The sequence below is a fragment of the Nerophis lumbriciformis genome, linkage group LG07 (genome assembly GCF_033978685.3).
Source record: "Nerophis lumbriciformis linkage group LG07, RoL_Nlum_v2.1, whole genome shotgun sequence".
Taxonomy (NCBI): domain Eukaryota; kingdom Metazoa; phylum Chordata; class Actinopteri; order Syngnathiformes; family Syngnathidae; genus Nerophis; species Nerophis lumbriciformis.
The window spans coordinates 26,633,780-26,652,412 of NC_084554.2; the positions used below are offsets into that span (position 1 = coordinate 26,633,780).

At 39.7% G+C, this 18,633-nt stretch overlaps 1 protein-coding gene across 2 annotated transcripts in view; it reads left to right on the top strand.

Annotated features, from left to right (window-relative positions):
• The window catches only part of zc2hc1a (zinc finger, C2HC-type containing 1A), a 28,349-nt gene extending 16,423 nt beyond the window's left edge, over window positions 1–11,926 (top strand). For both annotated transcript variants that reach the window (XM_061965563.2, XM_061965562.2), the window contains 6 exons: window positions 469–610; window positions 700–821; window positions 7,401–7,503; window positions 7,575–7,650; window positions 7,741–7,851; window positions 11,248–11,926. In XM_061965563.2, coding sequence (XP_061821547.1) covers window positions 469–610; window positions 700–821; window positions 7,401–7,503; window positions 7,575–7,650; window positions 7,741–7,851; window positions 11,248–11,383 — 690 coding nt within the window. In that variant the 3' untranslated portion in view covers window positions 11,384–11,926. The remainder of the gene's footprint in view (window positions 1–468; window positions 611–699; window positions 822–7,400; window positions 7,504–7,574; window positions 7,651–7,740; window positions 7,852–11,247) is intronic.
• Window positions 11,927–18,633: the final 6,707 nt, after the last annotated feature.

Sequence of the window (18,633 nt, forward strand, 5' to 3'; positions counted from 1 at the left end):
CTGTGTTGCATAAAATTAATAAAACATAAATCATTGGTTTTCCAATTTTTGTTGCGATCATGTTTTTTCAGGTAATGCTGGTAGCAAATTGATAACATCACAAGTTAATTCAATGTTATTGAAAAAAAAAAATCAACCTCAAAACCTTTTGCTGCAACTTTCTGAAGAAGCTGGCACAAATGTCGGGTCTTCCTATCATTGTGGAGCAGAATTCACCAAGCATTTGAATGTTCACCCACTAATTGGGAACGTGTGCTGGGTTTAGACAGTTGTGAGACAGGTTAGTTTTACCCCACTGATGCTGTGTTGTTGCAATAGTAACAAGGGAGATAATAAGAAAATATCTGCTTTTGTTGCCATCAAATCATACTTGTATTTTGGTTGAAACCAGAAAAACAATAAAACAGGATGAGGGGCCATTTGGTGATGTTTCCAGACGTGTTGGTCAAAATATTACCTTCCCTGCAGGCAGAGCCCCCTAAGAAGCCATCCAACTGGCGCAAGAAGCATGAAGACTTCATCGCAACAATTCGTAAAAGCAGAGGCAAAAAAGATGCCAATGCAGACGAAACAACTTCGTTCAAAGATGCGCCTTCTCTACATAATGAAGGTAAGTTCCTTTTGAGTACTATCTGTATTAAACACCCTGGATGTGATTGTCTTAATTTCTTCATCTCATCGTACGATCTGTTTTTCTAGATCTTGAACAGTGTCCTCATTGCCAGCGGACGTTCATCAAAAGTTCAGCTGAAAGACACATAGCGTTCTGCAAGGAGCAGGCTGCTCGATTGGCCATCAAGAAACCTCCTACACGTACACAGGTATTATTGAATGGAGCAGTTTCTTGGCTTGAAAAAGTGTTAATACCCCTTGAACTTTTCTATATTTTGTCACGTTACGACCATAAACATAAATATATTTTATTGGGATTTCATGTGAAAGACCAATGTCACCACAGGGTATCAATAAAAATGTTTTCTTGTTTTATATCAGCAAGTTTTTGTACCAGTCCATCCGAAGCTAAATTCGGTTCACAGTAGAAGAGCTCCATTTTATTATGGAGTAGCAAAAGCAAAGACCACTCAGGTACTGAAGGGTATATACAATAGTGTATTGAACGTTTGGATTTAACACTGTATTGATCACGGCAAAATGGAATGTAGAATAAATGAAAATGTTGTACATATGGACATAAAGTACGAGCAAAACTATTTTCAATAACAGCATATGGGTCACAGCTTGTCCCTGTTTTTCATAACTAGCAAATTTTTTTTTACAAACAATTTCAGAATAATCAAAGAATCAGTTCTTGATGTCCAGGTGGATGCAATAGAAAGAAAACGTTAAGTCAGTTCAAAGAACTGCAAGAATGTGCTCTCTGATTGGCTCCTACAAGAAAGTGCCTTTTGACTGGCTCCTGCAGGTCAGTACACTGCACTCTGGTTCACCGATCAGAAGTAAAATGTATTCATCACAAACACACTTTGAGCCGTTTTAATTTGCAATGTCACCTGTTTCTTCTCAAACACTTTTAAATAATTTTCTGCACATCAGCTAGTCAGTTGTGCTTAAATAATATAGACTCTATATACATTCATACAATATATTACTTTAATTTGTTTACGCGTTAAAAAATCTAAATTTTTCAGGTGAGGTGACTTCAATTTAGCCGTGGCGCCACGCCCCGATCGGATACATACAGGGAAAACCCTGAATTACATTCTACGCATGTGATTATTGCTGTTCTGTGACATCCTCAGGGGGAAGGTAGCAAATATCATCATGAATTCCAGAATTTGCATTTTGCCAGTCACCATGTTGAGGACACAGCAAACATGTGGGAGAAGTTGCTCTGGTCAGATTAAAGTTAAAGTTAAAGTACCAATGATTGTCACACACACACTAGGTGTGGCAAAATTATTCTCTGCATTTGACCCATCACCCTTGATCACCCCCTCAGAGGTGAGGGGAGCAGTGGGCAGCAGCAGTGGCCGCGCCCGGGAATCATTTTTGGTGATTTAACCCCCAATTCCAACCCTTGTTGCTGAGTGCCAAGCAGGGAGGTAATGGGTCCCATTTGTATAGTCTTTGGTATGACTCGGCCGGGGTTTGAACTCATGAGACCTAAACATTGTGTTTGGAGAAAATGTTTGGAGAAAACAAACACTTCACATCACTGAGCATACCATCCCCACATTCAAACATGGCGATGGATGGAGCCAAATACGGGCAATCTTGGATGAAAAGCTATTGGAATCTGTAAAAGACTTTAGACCGGTGTGGCGGTTCACCTTCTAGCACCCAATGACCCCAAACATAAAGCCAAAGCGACAATGGAATGGTTTAAAAGAAAACACTCATGTGTTACAGAAGAAACAAACACTGCACATCACTGTGAACACACCATCCCCACAGTCCAACATAGTGGTGGATGGAGCCAAATACGGGGCAATCTTGGATGAAAAGCTATTGGAATCTGCAAAAGACTTGAGACCGGGGTGGCGGTTCAGCTTGTTCACCCAATGACCACAAAGAAAGCCAGAGCTACAGTGCATTGGTTTAAAAGACAACATTCATGTGTTAGAACAGCTTAGTCACAGTGCATACCTAAATACAATTGAGAATTTGTGGCTATTTCTGATAAATGCTGTTCATACACGCTGGCCATCTAATCTGACTGTGTTTTTCAAAGAAGATTTGCAACTGAAATCGCACACAAAATATTTTTTTTGTCAAATTAATAATAAAATCATACGTCATTTTCTATGTACTTCTCGAATGTGTGGCGCTTTGTGTTGGTCTTTCACATAAAATCTCAATAACATATATTTGTTTTTGTTAGTAAGTTAAGGTATTATAAAATATTTTAAAGACGTATACTGTATACTGTAATAACTAGTACAGCACTTGGAAAGTGCAGACCTCTGCGAGTCCTACCTCCCAAGAGTAAAAAAGTCCTCAACTTACAAAATGTAGTCACTTGTTCCCTAATTACATTTCTATTATTTCCTGAAAGTTTAATCAAAGTGTGCGCATAACCTTTTTGACCTATTTGTAGCGGAATATAAGAAACCGAGTAAAGCCACTTGACAGTCATCCACTCTCTTTGTCTCTCAGTAGGCAGGGCCGCTAGCATACACACACATAAGTTGAAGCTTGTAACTTAATTGGAAGATAACGTAAAAATAATCTACATCCTCCCCGATGTGCAATGACTTTGCCCCTTTTGGACATTTCCTGAAAGTTAGATAGAAATAATTTATCAGAACATTGCAGAATTTATCGAGCATGACCAGCTAGTGTGTGGTGCTGTGCGCACGCCGCGGGATGTTAACAACAGAGTTTAGCTAGCAACAAAGCTAAGGTATTTGTGCAAAATTAGTAAGTGCAAGTTCAATGATTTGTGGCTGTCAAACAAACAAGTTAATGCATGATTTAACCGGTGGATCAAGTGTTTACAACGACGTCACAACTCTGGTCAGGACCCGGATGTGGAGCCATTGTGGAGGACAGCGTTTGTAAACATTGGAGTGAAAGGGAATAGAACGATAATGAAGAAATCGAAAATCCGAGACAAGACAAAATCACCAGGCCTACACAGGGATAGGCTTAAAAAATAGCCATTGCAATGTTTGCCAATATTTACTTCAGCGTTCCAATCAAATTTTAGTTTGAAATAGCGAGGTGTTTCTGATGTTTTAGTTTGGTGAGGCATTTTGTTTTCCAATGAGTATATTAAAAGTATATACATTAATGAATATACTTACAGTTAATACTGGGCCTCCGATTTCCCTTCATGTCTTTATATTATTTTGTCAGTATGAATCGAAATGGCTCCTCCCTGAGCTGCTACCTTTATCATGGTAGAGGAGTTTGCGTGTGCCAATGATCCTATGAGCTATGATGTCCGAGGCTTCTATGCCCCTGGTAGGGTCTCCCAAGACAAACAGGTGAGGGACCAGACAAAGAGCAGCTCAAAGACTTCTATGAATAGACATCATCGAGGACCGAGGTTTCCCCTCGCCCGGATGCGGGTCACCAGGGCCACCCTCTGGAGGCAGGCCTGGAGGTGGGGTTTGATAGCGAGTGCCTGGTGGCCGGGAGCTGAAGAAGCAACGTGGGTCCCCCCTCCAATGGGCTCACTACCCAGAGGAGGGCCCACAGAAGTCTGGTGCTCTGTGAGCTGGGCGGAAGTCGAAGGCCAGGCATTGGCGGTCCGATCCTCGGCTACAGAAGCTAGCTCTTGGGACATGGAACGCCACCTCACTGAGGGGTAAGGAGCTTGAGCTGGTGCACAAAGTTGAGAAGTTCTGGCTGGATTTAGTCTGATTCACTTCGAAGCACAGCAAAGGATCTGGAACCAGTCCTCTTGAGAGTAACTGGACTCTCTTCCACTCCGACGTTACAAGCAGTGAGAGGCGATGAGCGGGGCTGGTAACACTTGTTGCCCCGTAGCTCAGAGCCTGCAGGTTGGAGTGAACCCAGTAGACGAGAGGGTATCTTCCCTCCGCCTTCGGGTGGGGGGGCCGGATCCTGACTGTTTGTGCTTACGCACCAAACAGCAGTTCAAAGTACCTGCACTTTTTGGATTTATTCGAGGGAGTACTGGAGAGTGATTTCCTTGTCCTGCTGGGGGACATCAACGCTCACATTGGCTGCGACAGTGAGACCTGGAGAGGCGTCATTGGGCGAAACGGCCACTCTGATCTTAACCAGAGTGGTGTTTTGTTATTGGACTTTCGTGCTCGTCACAGATTGTCTATAACAAACACCATGTTCAAACATAAAGCATAGGCCGCAGTTCAATGATCGACTTTGTGGTTGTATCATCGGATTTGCTGTGTCATGTTTTGGACACCCAGTAAAGAGAGGGTCGGAACTTTCAACCGATCACCACCTGGTAGTGAGTTTGCTCCGATGGTGGGGGAGGATGCTGGACAAACCTGGCAGGCCCAAACGCAACGTCTGGTAGAGTCTCCCGTCAATTCCCAACTCAGGAAGAAATTTGAACATGTTACGAGGGAGGCACTAGAATGTGAGTCCGAGTGGACCATGTTCCTTGCCTCTATTGTCAAGGCAGCCGATCGGAGTGGTGGCCACAAGGTGGTCGGTGCCTGCCGTGGCGGTAATCCCAGAACCTGCTGGTGAGGGATGCCGTCCAGCTGAAGAAGGAGTCATATCGGGTCCTATTGGCTCATGGGACTCCATAGGCAGCGGACAGGTATGACAGGCCAAACGGTGTGCGGCTTTGGCGGTTGCAGAGGCAAAACCTCGGACATGGGAGGAGTTGGGAGAAGCCATGGTGAATGACTTCCGGAGGCTTCGAAGCGTTTCTGGACCACCATCCGCTGCCTCAAGAGGGGGAAGCAGTGCACTGTCAACACTGTGTATAGTGGGGACGGTATTCTGCTGACGTCGACTAGGGATATTGTGCATGGGCGGAAGGAATACTTCCAAGACCTCCTTAATCCCACCTACACATCTTCCAATGAGGAAGCAATGCCTTAGGATTTTGTGGTGTGCTCTTCTATTTCCGGGGCTGAAGTTACTGAGGTAGTTAAGAAGCTCCTTGGTGGCAGGGCCCCGGGGGGTGGGTGAGACTTGCTTGGAGTTCCTTAAGGCTCTGGATACTGTGGGGCTGTTGTGGTTGACAAGACTCTGAATCATTGCATGGACATCGAGGGCGTTACTTCTGGATTGGCAGACTGGATTGGTTGTTCCTCTATTTAAAAAGGGGAACTGGAGAAGGATGTGTTCCAACTATCGTGGGATCACACTCCTCAGCCTTCACGGTAATGCCTGTTCAGGTCTACTGGAGAGGAGGCTACACCGGATAGTTTAACTTCTAATTCAGAAGGAGAAGTGTAGTTTTCGTCCGAGTCGTAGAACTGTGGACCAACTCTATACTCTCAACAGGGTCCTTGAGGGTGCATGGGAGTTTTCCCAACCAGTCTACATGTGTTTTATGGACTTGGTGAAGGCATTTGACCATGTCACTTGTGAAGTCCTGTGGAGAGTGGTCAGAGAATATGGGGTATCAGATGGCCTGATTATGGTGGTCCGCTCCCTGTATGATCAGTGTCAGAGCTTGGTCCGCATTGCCAACAGTAAGTTGGACCCTGTTTCCAGTGAAGGTTGGAGTCCCTTTGTCACCGATTCTTTTTACAACTCTTATGGACAGAATTTCTAGGCGCAGTCAGGACGTTGTATCCGGTTTGTTGGCTGCAGAATTAGGTCTCTGCTTTTTTCTAATGATATGGTCCTGCTGGCTTCATCTGGCAAGGATCTTCAGCTCTCACTGGATCGGTTCGCAGCTGAGTGTGAAGTGACTGCGATGAAAATCAGCACTTCCAAGTCTGAGTGCATGATTCTCGCCCGGAAAATGGTGGACTGCCATCTCCAGGTCGGGGAGGAGATCCTGCCCCAAGTGGAGGAGTTCAAGTACCTTGGGGTCTTACTCACAAGTGAGGAAAGAGTGGATTGTGAGATAGACAAGCGGATCGGGGTGGCGTCTCCAGTGATGCGGACACTGCATTGGTCCATCGTGGGGAAAAAGGAGCTAAGCTGGAAGGCAAAGCTTTCAATTTATCGGTCGATCTACGTCCCTATCCTTTCTTATGGTCAAGAGCTTTGGGTTATGACCGCAAGTACAAAATCACAGGTACAAGCGGTCGAAATGAGTTTCCTTCGTCAGGTGGCGGGGTTGTCCCTTAGAGATAGGGTGAGAAGTTCTGTCATTCAGGAGGAGCTCAGAGTAAAGCCACTGCTCCTCCACATTGAGAAGAGCCAGATGAGGTAGTTCGGGCACCTGGTCAGAATACCCCCCGAACGCCTCCCTGGGGAGCCGTTTCGGGCGCGTCTGCCCGGCAGGAGACCCCAAGGAAGACCCAGGACACGGTGGAGAGACCATGTCTCCCAGCTGGCCTGGGAATGCCTCGGGATCCCCCGGGAAGAGCTGGACAAAGTGGCGGGGAAGAGGGAAGTCTGGGCTTCTTTGCTAAGGCTACTGCCACCAAGGACCTGACTTTGTATAAGCGGAAAAAGATGGATTGATGGATCAAAATGTGTCTTAAATTGTATTTCTTTATGGTGGCAAAGTCTTTAAAGGTCTTACATTAGAAATGTTTAAACCTGCGGAGACACTTTCTATAGTGGAATGAAAGAAACCGAGGGAACACTCTTGTCAGCCATCCATTGTGTTTGTCTCTGGGGGGCGCGAGCGTACACACAGAAACAGAAGATAATTGAGTAGAAATGATCGGGATCAGGCCCAAAATCGAATCAGTTGTTCCTTATCCGATTTTTGACATTTTCATTAAATCCACCCACTATAATGCTGTGCTGTGGCACTTTTATTGAATATTACATTGATTGACCGTTGCCCTTGCCTTTGTTCTCAGTATAAGTCTCCAGTTGTCAAGAAGGCCAACTCTACAGCGTCAGCCATTCCAATGGCCTCCACACGCCCACCACCTCAGAGATCAGGCCTTGGCCAGACAACTGGTAACACTAAGTTCATACAATGTATTTTTGACACATTCAAATGACTTTGACAACACCTCTGCCTATCTCAGGAGTGTCTCTAAGTCAGGCTTCGTCTGCAGCTTCAAAGAGGACAAACACTACTGGGCTCACAAGTCCTGGTTCTGGGTGAGCAACTGTAAAGATCTGCTAATTGATAACATATACCGCTTGCTATTTTAATTCCTCCTTCCCCTTTCTTTGTAATGTATATATCAGTGTGGGAATGAAAAACCGAGCAGTGGGTTCCGGATATGGTTCTTTGAGGAACCCAGCGGCTGTAAGAGGACCGCTCAACAAGAACAAACAAGAAAACTCTTGCATAACGAGGTAAGCCAACTCCCCAAAAGACAAGAAAGAAAATCACCCCCCAGAGTCGTGTATAGAGAAAGTATGGCCAACTCTGTTTCAGTTATTAAACTATTACTCCATGCTTGATGGAAAACCTCAAGTATAGTTGCACACCATTTGCGTTCCAGCTTTTACATGATAGTTTAAACGCTCTGGTTTCTTCTGTGAACCAGGAAGTATGCCTTTTAGGGGCCTTTTTTAGCTTTAGCGGTGCGGTGCTATACTATCAATGGCGTTGTGCAGGGCATTGTTAAAGTTGTTAGTGAGGTTATCGATAGAGCCCACATAATTTGGGAATGGTGCCAATACCGAGGGAAATAGGCCAGCAAGAGTTGTAGTTGTGCCAGCATTAATGTGGCGGCTGCTAAAACATTGGTTATTAGTAGTTTGTTGACAACAAGTCAGAACTTCAAATATTAGAAGGTAGTGATCGGACATTACCTTAGTGTACGGGAGTACCATAACTTTTGAAATGGTGACACCCCAGACAAGGTCTATATCTATTGTATTACCGTTGCAATGCATGGGTTCATTTATTTGTGTAAGACCACAGCTATCAATTATAGTCTGGAGCGCCACGCTCGGAGAGCTTGACGGGGTATTCATATGCATATTAAAATCCCTCATTATAATTATATTGTCTGCGTGCATCACTAGATCAGCATCATACTCTGAAAATGTGCTTATAAAGTCCGAATAGGGCCTGGGGGGGGGGGGGGCGATAGATAACAGCCAGATGGAGAGGTAGCGGTGTGACAGAGCTCATAGTAAGCACCTCAAATGATTTATATTTATTACTTAGGTTAGGGCTAAGGTTAAGGTTTTCATTTGATATTAGTGCGATCCCTTCACCCCTTTTAAGGGGATGGGCCAAATGTGCACTCGTATAGTTAGAGGGAGATGCCTAGTTAAGCGGGAAAAATTAATCTGGTTTTAGCCAAGTTTCGCTGAGACCAATGACGTTGAGATTGTTGTCTCGAATGAGCTCATTAACTAATAGCGCTTTGGGAGACAATGATCTGATTATTAAAAAGCCCATATTATAGTTAGTGGGCTGTTTTGAGGCATTTTTGTTAATGTTATCCGTAGTACTGATATTAATAAAATGACGTCTATTTTGCGTGGTGCGCCTTAACTAATTTCAATTACATCTAGGAATTGATATGGTGGGGATCTTGAGATTATTTGCTTGGTGCTGCGATAGATTCAATGCTTCATAATTTGCCACTTTAGTAGAGTGCATGTCTACCTCTGGCACAGTCACTACAGAAAAAAACATTAGATAGAGTTCTGTCAACACTGGAGATCTACCAACTACAGTGTCTTGTGCGAGGTAAACACACAACACAACTTCTGCGTTTTGTTCAGAAGAGAACACACAGAAGTTAATACAAATAATACCAGAATACATTTTAAAAAATAAGAGATTGTTCGACAAAAACAACCTATCTTTGAATCTCATTAAAACTAAAATAATGTAATTCGGTAACAGTAGAAGAGAAAGTCAAACACAAATGCCAATACAAATAGAGTAAACTGTTGAAAGAGTTAAAATAAAAACACATTTTGGTTGTAATAATAGATGATAAAATGAACTGTAAATCTAATATGAAAAATATACAACATAAAGTGGCAAAATATACATCAATAATAAATAAATAAAAATATGTTCTCTTCCGAAAATCATTCCATATTCTCTATTGCTCACCAGTGTTATCATATCTGAGGTATTGTGCAGAATAGTGCTAAGCGACATCCCGGTTTTATAGTTAATACCGGTATATTTTAGAAAGCGAAATCTATTTAGGACGGTACCGCTATACCAGTATATAATATATTTTCCCGCTGCTTGTTGTCTCGCGCTCGACAGGCATAGAGCAGCTGCCTCCCTGCTTTTTTACCCCCTTTGGCTCACCCTTGCCCCTTGCGTGTCTATTGAGGCATCTCTGTGATGCCTGTGCATCAAACTTTAAAAAAAACAAAAACTTTGATACACCAATTTGCTTTAGAACCTATATTTCTCCTTGTAGCGACTTTATCATTAATCGTATCTGTTTATGTTGTTTACTTCTGTTAGCGACTTAGCACAGAAGCTAACGATAGCTCCTCTCTGCTGCTTGTAAATTGTGTCAAATATAAAACTAGAAGTCGGTTTAAAAGTGCCTAAACCCATCCCTTGTGCGAAATAAGCTAATGTAGAGTCGCGGCTGGGTGGCTAAACTTAACAGCCAGTGGCTTTCACCGCAGTGAGCGAGTAGAAGCTCCATTTATCCCGCGCACAAATGCGCACATTCATAAACAAAATGAATGAAAATTGCTTTGACATAGTAATGGCTAATTTAATACTTTTTAAAGAATAAACAGCACATTACTTTACTACTTAAAACAAACATGGTTATCAAGCCATGAAACACTGAAGGAATGTTAAGCACTTTGAAAGTTTTCTTTTAATATACCGGTATATATCGGATACCGGTATTCAAACTAAAAAATACCTTGGTATCAGTTTTGGTCCATATCGCCCAGCCCTAGTGCAGAAATATGTGGAAATAACTACAAAAGTACACTTTTTCACCTACCATGTTAAAAAAAAGAAAGATCACTTAAAATAATACATAATGTTAGCTATTGAGAACATTCATACCCAATTAAAATTATTGAAATTCAATGATTTGGTGCATTTCCAAACAGTTAAAATAATGTACAAAAGCAAAATCAGTGTAATAAGCAGTTGTTTGGTCGTTCTGTGTATTTTTTACGTTTATTGCGTTTATCGGTTGCGTGTTAGCGAACCTGCTGGTCAATAAACACTATATGAAAATATCAGCAGGGTGCGTCAAATACGGCTGCAAAATTATACTAAAATAAAAGCATGTTTTATTGTAAGTTTATGAGCTAGAGTATGTTTATAACTATATATAGAAATATTTAGTTGGTTTATTTCGTTGATAAAACTAACGCCAAAATGACAAATTTGCATGCTTCTGGGCACATGGCTTTGGTCGCAAACATGACACCTGTGATTTAGTTGGCCATACTCTTTACACGGCTCTGTCACAACCTACATTATTCTAACCTCTTGTGGTTGAGTTGTGTATTGCATATAGCATTAGATAAACTTATTATTTACAGTAAGGAAGTATTGCTTATGATATGATTGAACTAAATTGCAATTAAAAACAAGTATGTTAGATACACGTAAGACACAATGTGTATTTTTACGTGCATACCTAAATACAGTATTTCCTTTCATTTGTGTACATAGCACTGTTCATATTAAGTAAAAAAGATGGGCATGTGTTTTAGCAGGATGATTTAAAGTCATACTGGCATGCAAAGGTCGCTTCTAATCTGAATGTGTGTTAAATTTCCCAGAGATGGTGTCGATGGTGGGGACAATGTTGGCAATGGCAAACTAGAGAGCAAGTTTTGTCACTCCTGTGGGACCAGGTACCCCATAGAATCTGCAAAATTCTGCTGCGAGTGCGGCATCAGGAGAATGTGTATCTGACCAAGAAAGACTACATTTGACGTCAACTCGGTTTGTTTTCACCTGTCCATTTGAAACCCACAAGTTTGTGTTGGCAATTAACAAAATTGTATTTGTAGCTTTTAATGGAGCCTCATTATATCAAGAGAAACTCCATGGTACACAAATACTGAGCAAACCACCCCCTTTAAGAAAGTCCTGTTTACAAAGTCTTCCATGAGAGAACTGTTCCCCTACTATGATAATTTAAACCTCATATAGCCTTATAAAACTAGTTCTGTTAGTGGATTGCAGTTTTATTGCAGTCCCTGTCCAGTATTATTTAGTTAGTAATTTGTGGGTAGTGGGACAAAACATTGAACGTCTCTGTTTAAGGTACAAAATAACCATCATTAAAGGTGTAAAGGAGTCGTTAAGAAAATCCATAATACTACCCATTTTGTGTACTGATGTTTGATGAGTGGTATTATGGGTATGTAACAGCTCCCTTGAACATCCACAGCCACGCTATGCAAAAATCACTGTCTTGTTTTCGTCTTAAAAAAAAAAAAGACAGGAAAAGAAGTTCCGCTCTTTTTAGAAGAGAGCAGTGTTGCGTAAGGAATGAGCTCAGAGCTTGTTTGGATATGCGAAAAACGAAAGTTGGAAGTGGGGCATAAATCAGTAGAGACGTGGGCGTTCTTTCTCATTCCCTGTGGCTCAATCCTCAGTCAAGCGTAAAGGAAACAGCTTCTCAATTTTCTCATAACAGAATTAGTTTATGTCCAAGTGCAATATGATTGACTACTGAAGTAGATGTCTTCTCATGTTTAGTTATGATGGTATTATGGTATTAGTTAGGATTTTTTTTACAGGTCTCATTGTATACCGTATATAGACAGGGATCCAAACCCCCTTAAACATGTATAACTGACCAATGTAGTATTCTCATGCATTCCTTTTCATATACTGTATTACTTTGAGTATCTAATAATAGAAAAGCGCAATATAAAATCTAATGCATTATTATTATTATTATTACCTACCCAGTTATTTATTCCATCCTAATTATGTCTGTTTTATTCGATGAACTGCATTGTGTCTTTTCATTCTGGATGTCCCCCACGCATTTTTTCTTGTCTTTTTTTGTTGATATTTAGAGAATTATGGTAATTTGGGTCATATACTGCAGTAAACCTGAGAATTTATTAGGACATTTTACAAAAACTCCAGCCATATATGTTTCGACATAAGTATCACTGCATATGTGTGTATGAAAGTGCACACTAAAAATACAGTTATCCCATGAAAACACTACTTTTAGAAACCAAAGATTAAATGGAGTTTCTAAAACGGCATTGACCAAATATTAGACTCCCCCAGATGTACGGATCCTTTTTAATCAAGGCTTTTTTTCCCTACCAACCAATCAGTTGGTAGATTAAATAAGGGCTGCCGAAGTGTGCTTTGTGGCAAATTTTGCTCCAAAATACACCCTGACAGGACTTAAGATAAAACTGTAAAACTTGAAAATATGTATGTATGTAATATGTATAACATTGTGACAATAACATTGCAAGTACGTAATTCACTACATTCAAGCAAAACTACAAAAGGCAATTTCAGTAAAAATTGTGTATGAATGCTAAAAAGCCGGACCGAATGCTTACAGTTAGCACTTGAGCCAGGTCCTGTCAAATAACAAAATATCACTTTTAGTTGTATACCGGTCAAATGAGCAAAGAAAAATCAGCTAGCATGTTGTAAAGATAGTGTCAAGTAACAAAATATTTGACGCTTCAGTGTATACCTGCAAAACGAGCTAAAAGAGTTGGTGTGCTATCATTAGTATACATACATAAAATAGCAAAATATTTGACTTTGAGGTGTGTACCTGCAAAATGATCTATACAGCTCACATGCTAAAATTAACACGTAAAAGTTAGCATGTTAGCGATTAATTAGCTTTAGCAAGGAGCATTGTGACTTAGGAATAGTTTGAATCAGTTGGGAAATAGAAAACAATGAGGGAATTTTTGGAAAATGAAATAAGGCGGTGTCATTATTGAGCCAAACATTTTAAAAGTAGAATGGTCTGAATCAGATTTAAAAAAGTGGACAACAATGTGTCACAAAAGTAAGAAAAATGAATACTGTATGGGTGACCCAATTAGTATCATCATGTTTGCTAACTTGCAACCAACTGTTGAAACACTGTTTTTAAGCAACCTGCTAGCTTTCATGCACAAATTGCAAGATATTGACTATAGATTAGAATACCAGTCTTTTTGAAAGTCTTATGTTGGGTTCAATGAGGTATATTCAGCGCATTACTTTTTGTACGATATCCTTCTAAATTCTCATGACAGGCTCCAAAAGCCACTGTACAAAAACATTAATCTTTTGGTTTTTAAAATCATATCCCAGCAGGCACATTCTGTATTTACTTTCAGTTTTTGCTGTTTTTATTACTGGCCACATTAAACAGGATTACATATACCATTTAGTAATGTAACACTTTTTACAGTTTGGGAACGAGCCTAGTGTATTCTTCCAATGCTTAAGGAACTCCTATACCGTCTTACATAACAGGAACTGTGTGTGTGGTTGCTCTCCAATACAATGTATGACCTCCATGAATAAATCTTTATTCAGACTGCAACTGTGTTAGTATATCAAAAAAAGTCAATAACTTTTTTTTTCTTTTTTTTTATTCAAATATATTTGGAATACACACATCCCATATACCGTACTGTACAACAAAAGTTTCAACGTGTACACACCTTTATTGTGACAGTGTAGCATTTTCACCTCCAAAAGCTACAGTACTTCAGCAATTATGGCTGGTGTCATTCGTCAAACATGAGCTTCCCTCTAGTGACCCTGAACAGAGTGCGGAACTCAGCCATCTGTGGCAAATTGAGCTTTTAAAACGTCAATCACAGCGATCTCTGGCGTCATCCTAAACTCCTGACCAACAAAAGGCAAAACTAGTGGAAAATGAACCAAGGTAATAATGAGGAGAGATACATGTCAATGTACAGAAGGGCTTAATAAAGCTCAATGTTTACCTCCTCAAAGCACCATCGACGACTGTAGGGATGGGTACCTTTCACATTTGAACCAATACGGTACCAATTTCAGGTACTTGGGAATCGATACTCAACGGTTCTTTTGTGTGTTCATGATTGTTTGTTTACTAATGAAATGTATGGCTTTTTTTTATTTAACAGTCAGCTGATACAGATAACTGCTGTCCAGTTATGGCTTGGATTTATATATATATATATATATATATATATATATATATATATATATATATATATATATATATATATATATATATATGCATGCATTTCAAATTCCAAGACGTTGGATTGCGGTAGTGGTTACTATGTGTTGCCTCGTCAGGAAGTAGTCTGCCATGAAGCTGAACATGCCAGCGTATCCTTTTGTTGTGTCCTACAAAGTGTTTATACTGCAAATGCTTGCTCTTTGTTTATGGTGGTCCATCAGTTTCGATGACTAGTAAGTATTGTACTTATTCCACTCGAGCTGATTGATTGTAACATGTATCTTAATTGTAGTTTTCATTACCAAATTTGGAGGGTTGAAATTGCTAATGCTAATTGGCTAGCACTTTTTGAAAAGCACTTTACTATCGGGCGTTTTCAGGCACGTTTGCGGGAGCCTGCATTTTTAAACAACAATTTCCGTGACAAAATATAACTTTCACTTTTTTTTAATGAAATATCAATAAAAATACGGTCTAAACTAAATTTGTTGAACACTTGCCTCAGCCGCAGGTACTCGATGTTCCTCTTGCCTAAACGCACACAAAGTTGCAGGACGGGGAAACGATTAGAGGCACCGAAACAAGTTCGCTAGTTAACTTAACCATCTTGCTAGCTTACTTGTTGTTGTCTTCGTTCTCTCTCTGAGCCACAACGTTGACGGCTGTCTACTTTGCTGCTAATCATATTTTGGATGATTACAATCCGTACACTGTTAGTTTTGAACCAGTTGTAGTTCTAGAGCAGGGGTGTCAAACTCATTTTAGCTCAGGGGCCGCATGGAGGAAAATCTATTCCCAAGTGGGCCGTAATGGTAAAATCATGGCATGATAACTTAAAAATAAAGACAACTCCAGGTTGTTTTCTTTGTTTTACTTTGGCCAAAAATAGAAGAAGCACATTATGAAAACGTACAAATCACAAATAATCGTCTGGACAAAACACTTCAAGTTTGTTGAAAATTCTGAAGAAATTTGGTGCAGCTTCAAAAACACAATGAGCTTAGACATTGTCTCAGTGTAACTACAAAACCAGGATTAAATTTTAAGTCACTGTCTTTCTGGGATTAAATCCAGCAAACATGGGTAAAAAGTATTCAAAAGGGTTAAGTTCACTTTTCTTGTGTTTGACAGAGACATTTTGGGGCAACAAGGGTGCCAAATGACCATGTGTTCAAAGCAGAAGACATAAAACGACAGTTTTTAAGTTTCATGTGGGTCGAGGAGGAGGAGCCACAGTCACCCTTTACTGTGTACCTCTTGCTTAGCCCGGTATAAACCGTTTGCTTGCCTAACATAATTGCTATTGTGACATCCAGTAGACACATTTAGAACAGCAGTTTCTTATGTAAAAAGAAAAAAGCAGCTCATTTTTATACTTGGCAAATATTACGCAGGACGGAAAAAACCTGTTCGTGGGCCGTACGTTTGACACCCTTGTTCTAGAGTATTTATTAGTAGCCAGCAAGAAGATATATTTTTGACGGGACATATGTAAACCGAGGTCACAACACTGGAAGTATATTACCTGAGGGGGCGTGGCTATAGGATAGAGTTGTTAAATGAGCAACATTTTCTGAGTTATTTGCATGCACGTTATATAATCTTACATTACATTTTCAATGATAATGTTATTAAAATATCTACTAAAAAAAAAATGGTGTGGTACATTACATGGACATGTGTCAAAAAGACAGCCAAAAGAGGTTGATAAATGATAATAAATATTAAGGTAAAATATAGTGTAGAAATGCACCTAATTGCAGGAAAAGTAGTCTTGACTTTTAAAATTTTATTTCAGAGTTTGCGTGGCAGCACTTAGTAGTAATAAAAAATGTTCCTTCTTTATTTTCTTGTCAATTTTCCTCTTTTTTTCAGAGGGTGCTCATATACCTGCGTTTTGTATCACGCATGCTTGCTTTGTTGACATGAAACATTGTAACATTACCTAGAGGCATTCCAACGAAGTCCATTAAAAGTGCACTTGAGTGCTTGTTTCCCCGCCAAGTGTCTGCAACAAGTGTATCGAAATAGGGTACCGTTTGATTTTACTTAAATTAACACCCGTTTATTACTGACGTAATTCGGTTGGTACCTATAAGAGTACCGGATTTGGTACCCATCCCTATTGTCAAGGGCTGTAAAGTAGATTTTTACTCTACTGAATACATTTAACACTTGACACTATTACAAGTCATCTCACCGCGTTGACTGTGTGGCGTGTAAGCTTATCTAAAGCATCAGTTGCCAAAAAGAGTTTCAAGAAAGAGAAAATGGCATTTGACAGACTAACTTAAATGAAGTAAAGTAGGAGCTTCCTTTTTGGTAATCCAATGACGGAGTACGCGAGTATTTAGTGCATGTGTCAAAGTAAGCCAAGGGCACGCTATCAGGTGTCGTTCAACATCTCGTAGCATCTGGTCATGCTCGACAGGATTGCAGTCACCTTGCAAAGTTTTTTGCTGATGTTTCTTCTCTGCCTCTTCTTTGTTGGAGTGATTGCTGTCCTCTTTGTCTTCACTTTGGGTCCTTTAGTCTAGAGAGCAGACAAACCGCAACATGCTGGGTTTCTCTATATTTGGAGTTTGCATGACTTGATCAATGTACCTTCTACATATGCACAGTCCGGTTGAAAAAAGCCACAACGATGGGAAAAAAAAAGTATTTTGAAAGAAGTAATCGTTAACAGTACAATTTTTTTTTTATTCCTGAAACATTTCAATTTGGTTGCTGAAACAAAACTTTGCTGCAATGTATTTCCATTCCAGCGCGGCTCTATCCTCCTACTATTAAGTGTATACATCACTTTTCTTTCACTTTTTTACGGAACACTGACTTAAACTTTTTTTCATTATTTTATTGTTTTGCAAAATGTTGATTTTATTGTTCTAACCTGACATTATTTATTCTCTGACTTTTATAACGACAACAAACATTGTGAGCTTGTTCTCATAACGTTACAATTTTTTTCATTGTAATTCTTGTAACATTTATACAGTAGTTGTCATTTGTAACATAGCTTTATTCTTTATTCTATTACTCTTAACATTACAACTTTTTTATTCCATAACATTATCAGTTGATTCCCTTAACATCCCAACTTTGTTCTCGTAACTAAATGACTCTTCCTTGTAACATTTCAACACTTGGATTTATTTGTGACATTATTACTTTATTCTTTGTTCTTATTCTTTTACCATGAGTTTATTCTTGTAAAATTACAGCTATATTTGTTAAGTACAACCGTTTCCGGTTACATTTCAAGAATTGGACTTATCTCGCAACAGTACGACTTTTCTTTGTAACATTTCAACACTTAAAACTTTGTTGCAACATCACGTTATTCTTTACTCTTATTCTTCAAACATTATGAATTTATTCCCGTAACATTATAACTTTGTTCTCGTTACCAGTATGAAATTTCCTTGGAACATTTCAAGACTTAAGGTTTCTCGCAACATTATTACTTTTTTGTTTACTCTTATTCTTTGACTATGAGTCTATTTTCGGAACATTACAACGTTCCTCGTAACATTTCCTGACTTGGAATTATCGCATAACAATACAACTTTTTCTTGTGACAATTCAACACTTGGACTTTCTTGTAACATTATTACTTAATTATTTACTCTTATTTTTTTTACCATCAGTTTGTTCTCGTAACATTACAATTTTGTTCTCGTAACCGTACAACTTTTCCTTGTAGCATTTCAACACTTGGATTTTACGTAACATTTTTACTTTATTCTTTGCTTCTACACTTTTAAAATAATCGCTTTTTTTCCTGTAGTCTTGAGTTAATACTCGTAACTTTGTACTTTAACACTTACTTTATTCTTGTATCAACTTTTTTCCACAAAACATTGCAACTTTTACGCTTTAATTCTAAAAACACTTTCATATACTTGTTCCTTGCCTTTTTTCCCCAAAAGACTTATTCTGGTAACATCGCAACTTTCTTGTCAATAGTACGTATTTTTCTTGTCACATTTTGAGTTCA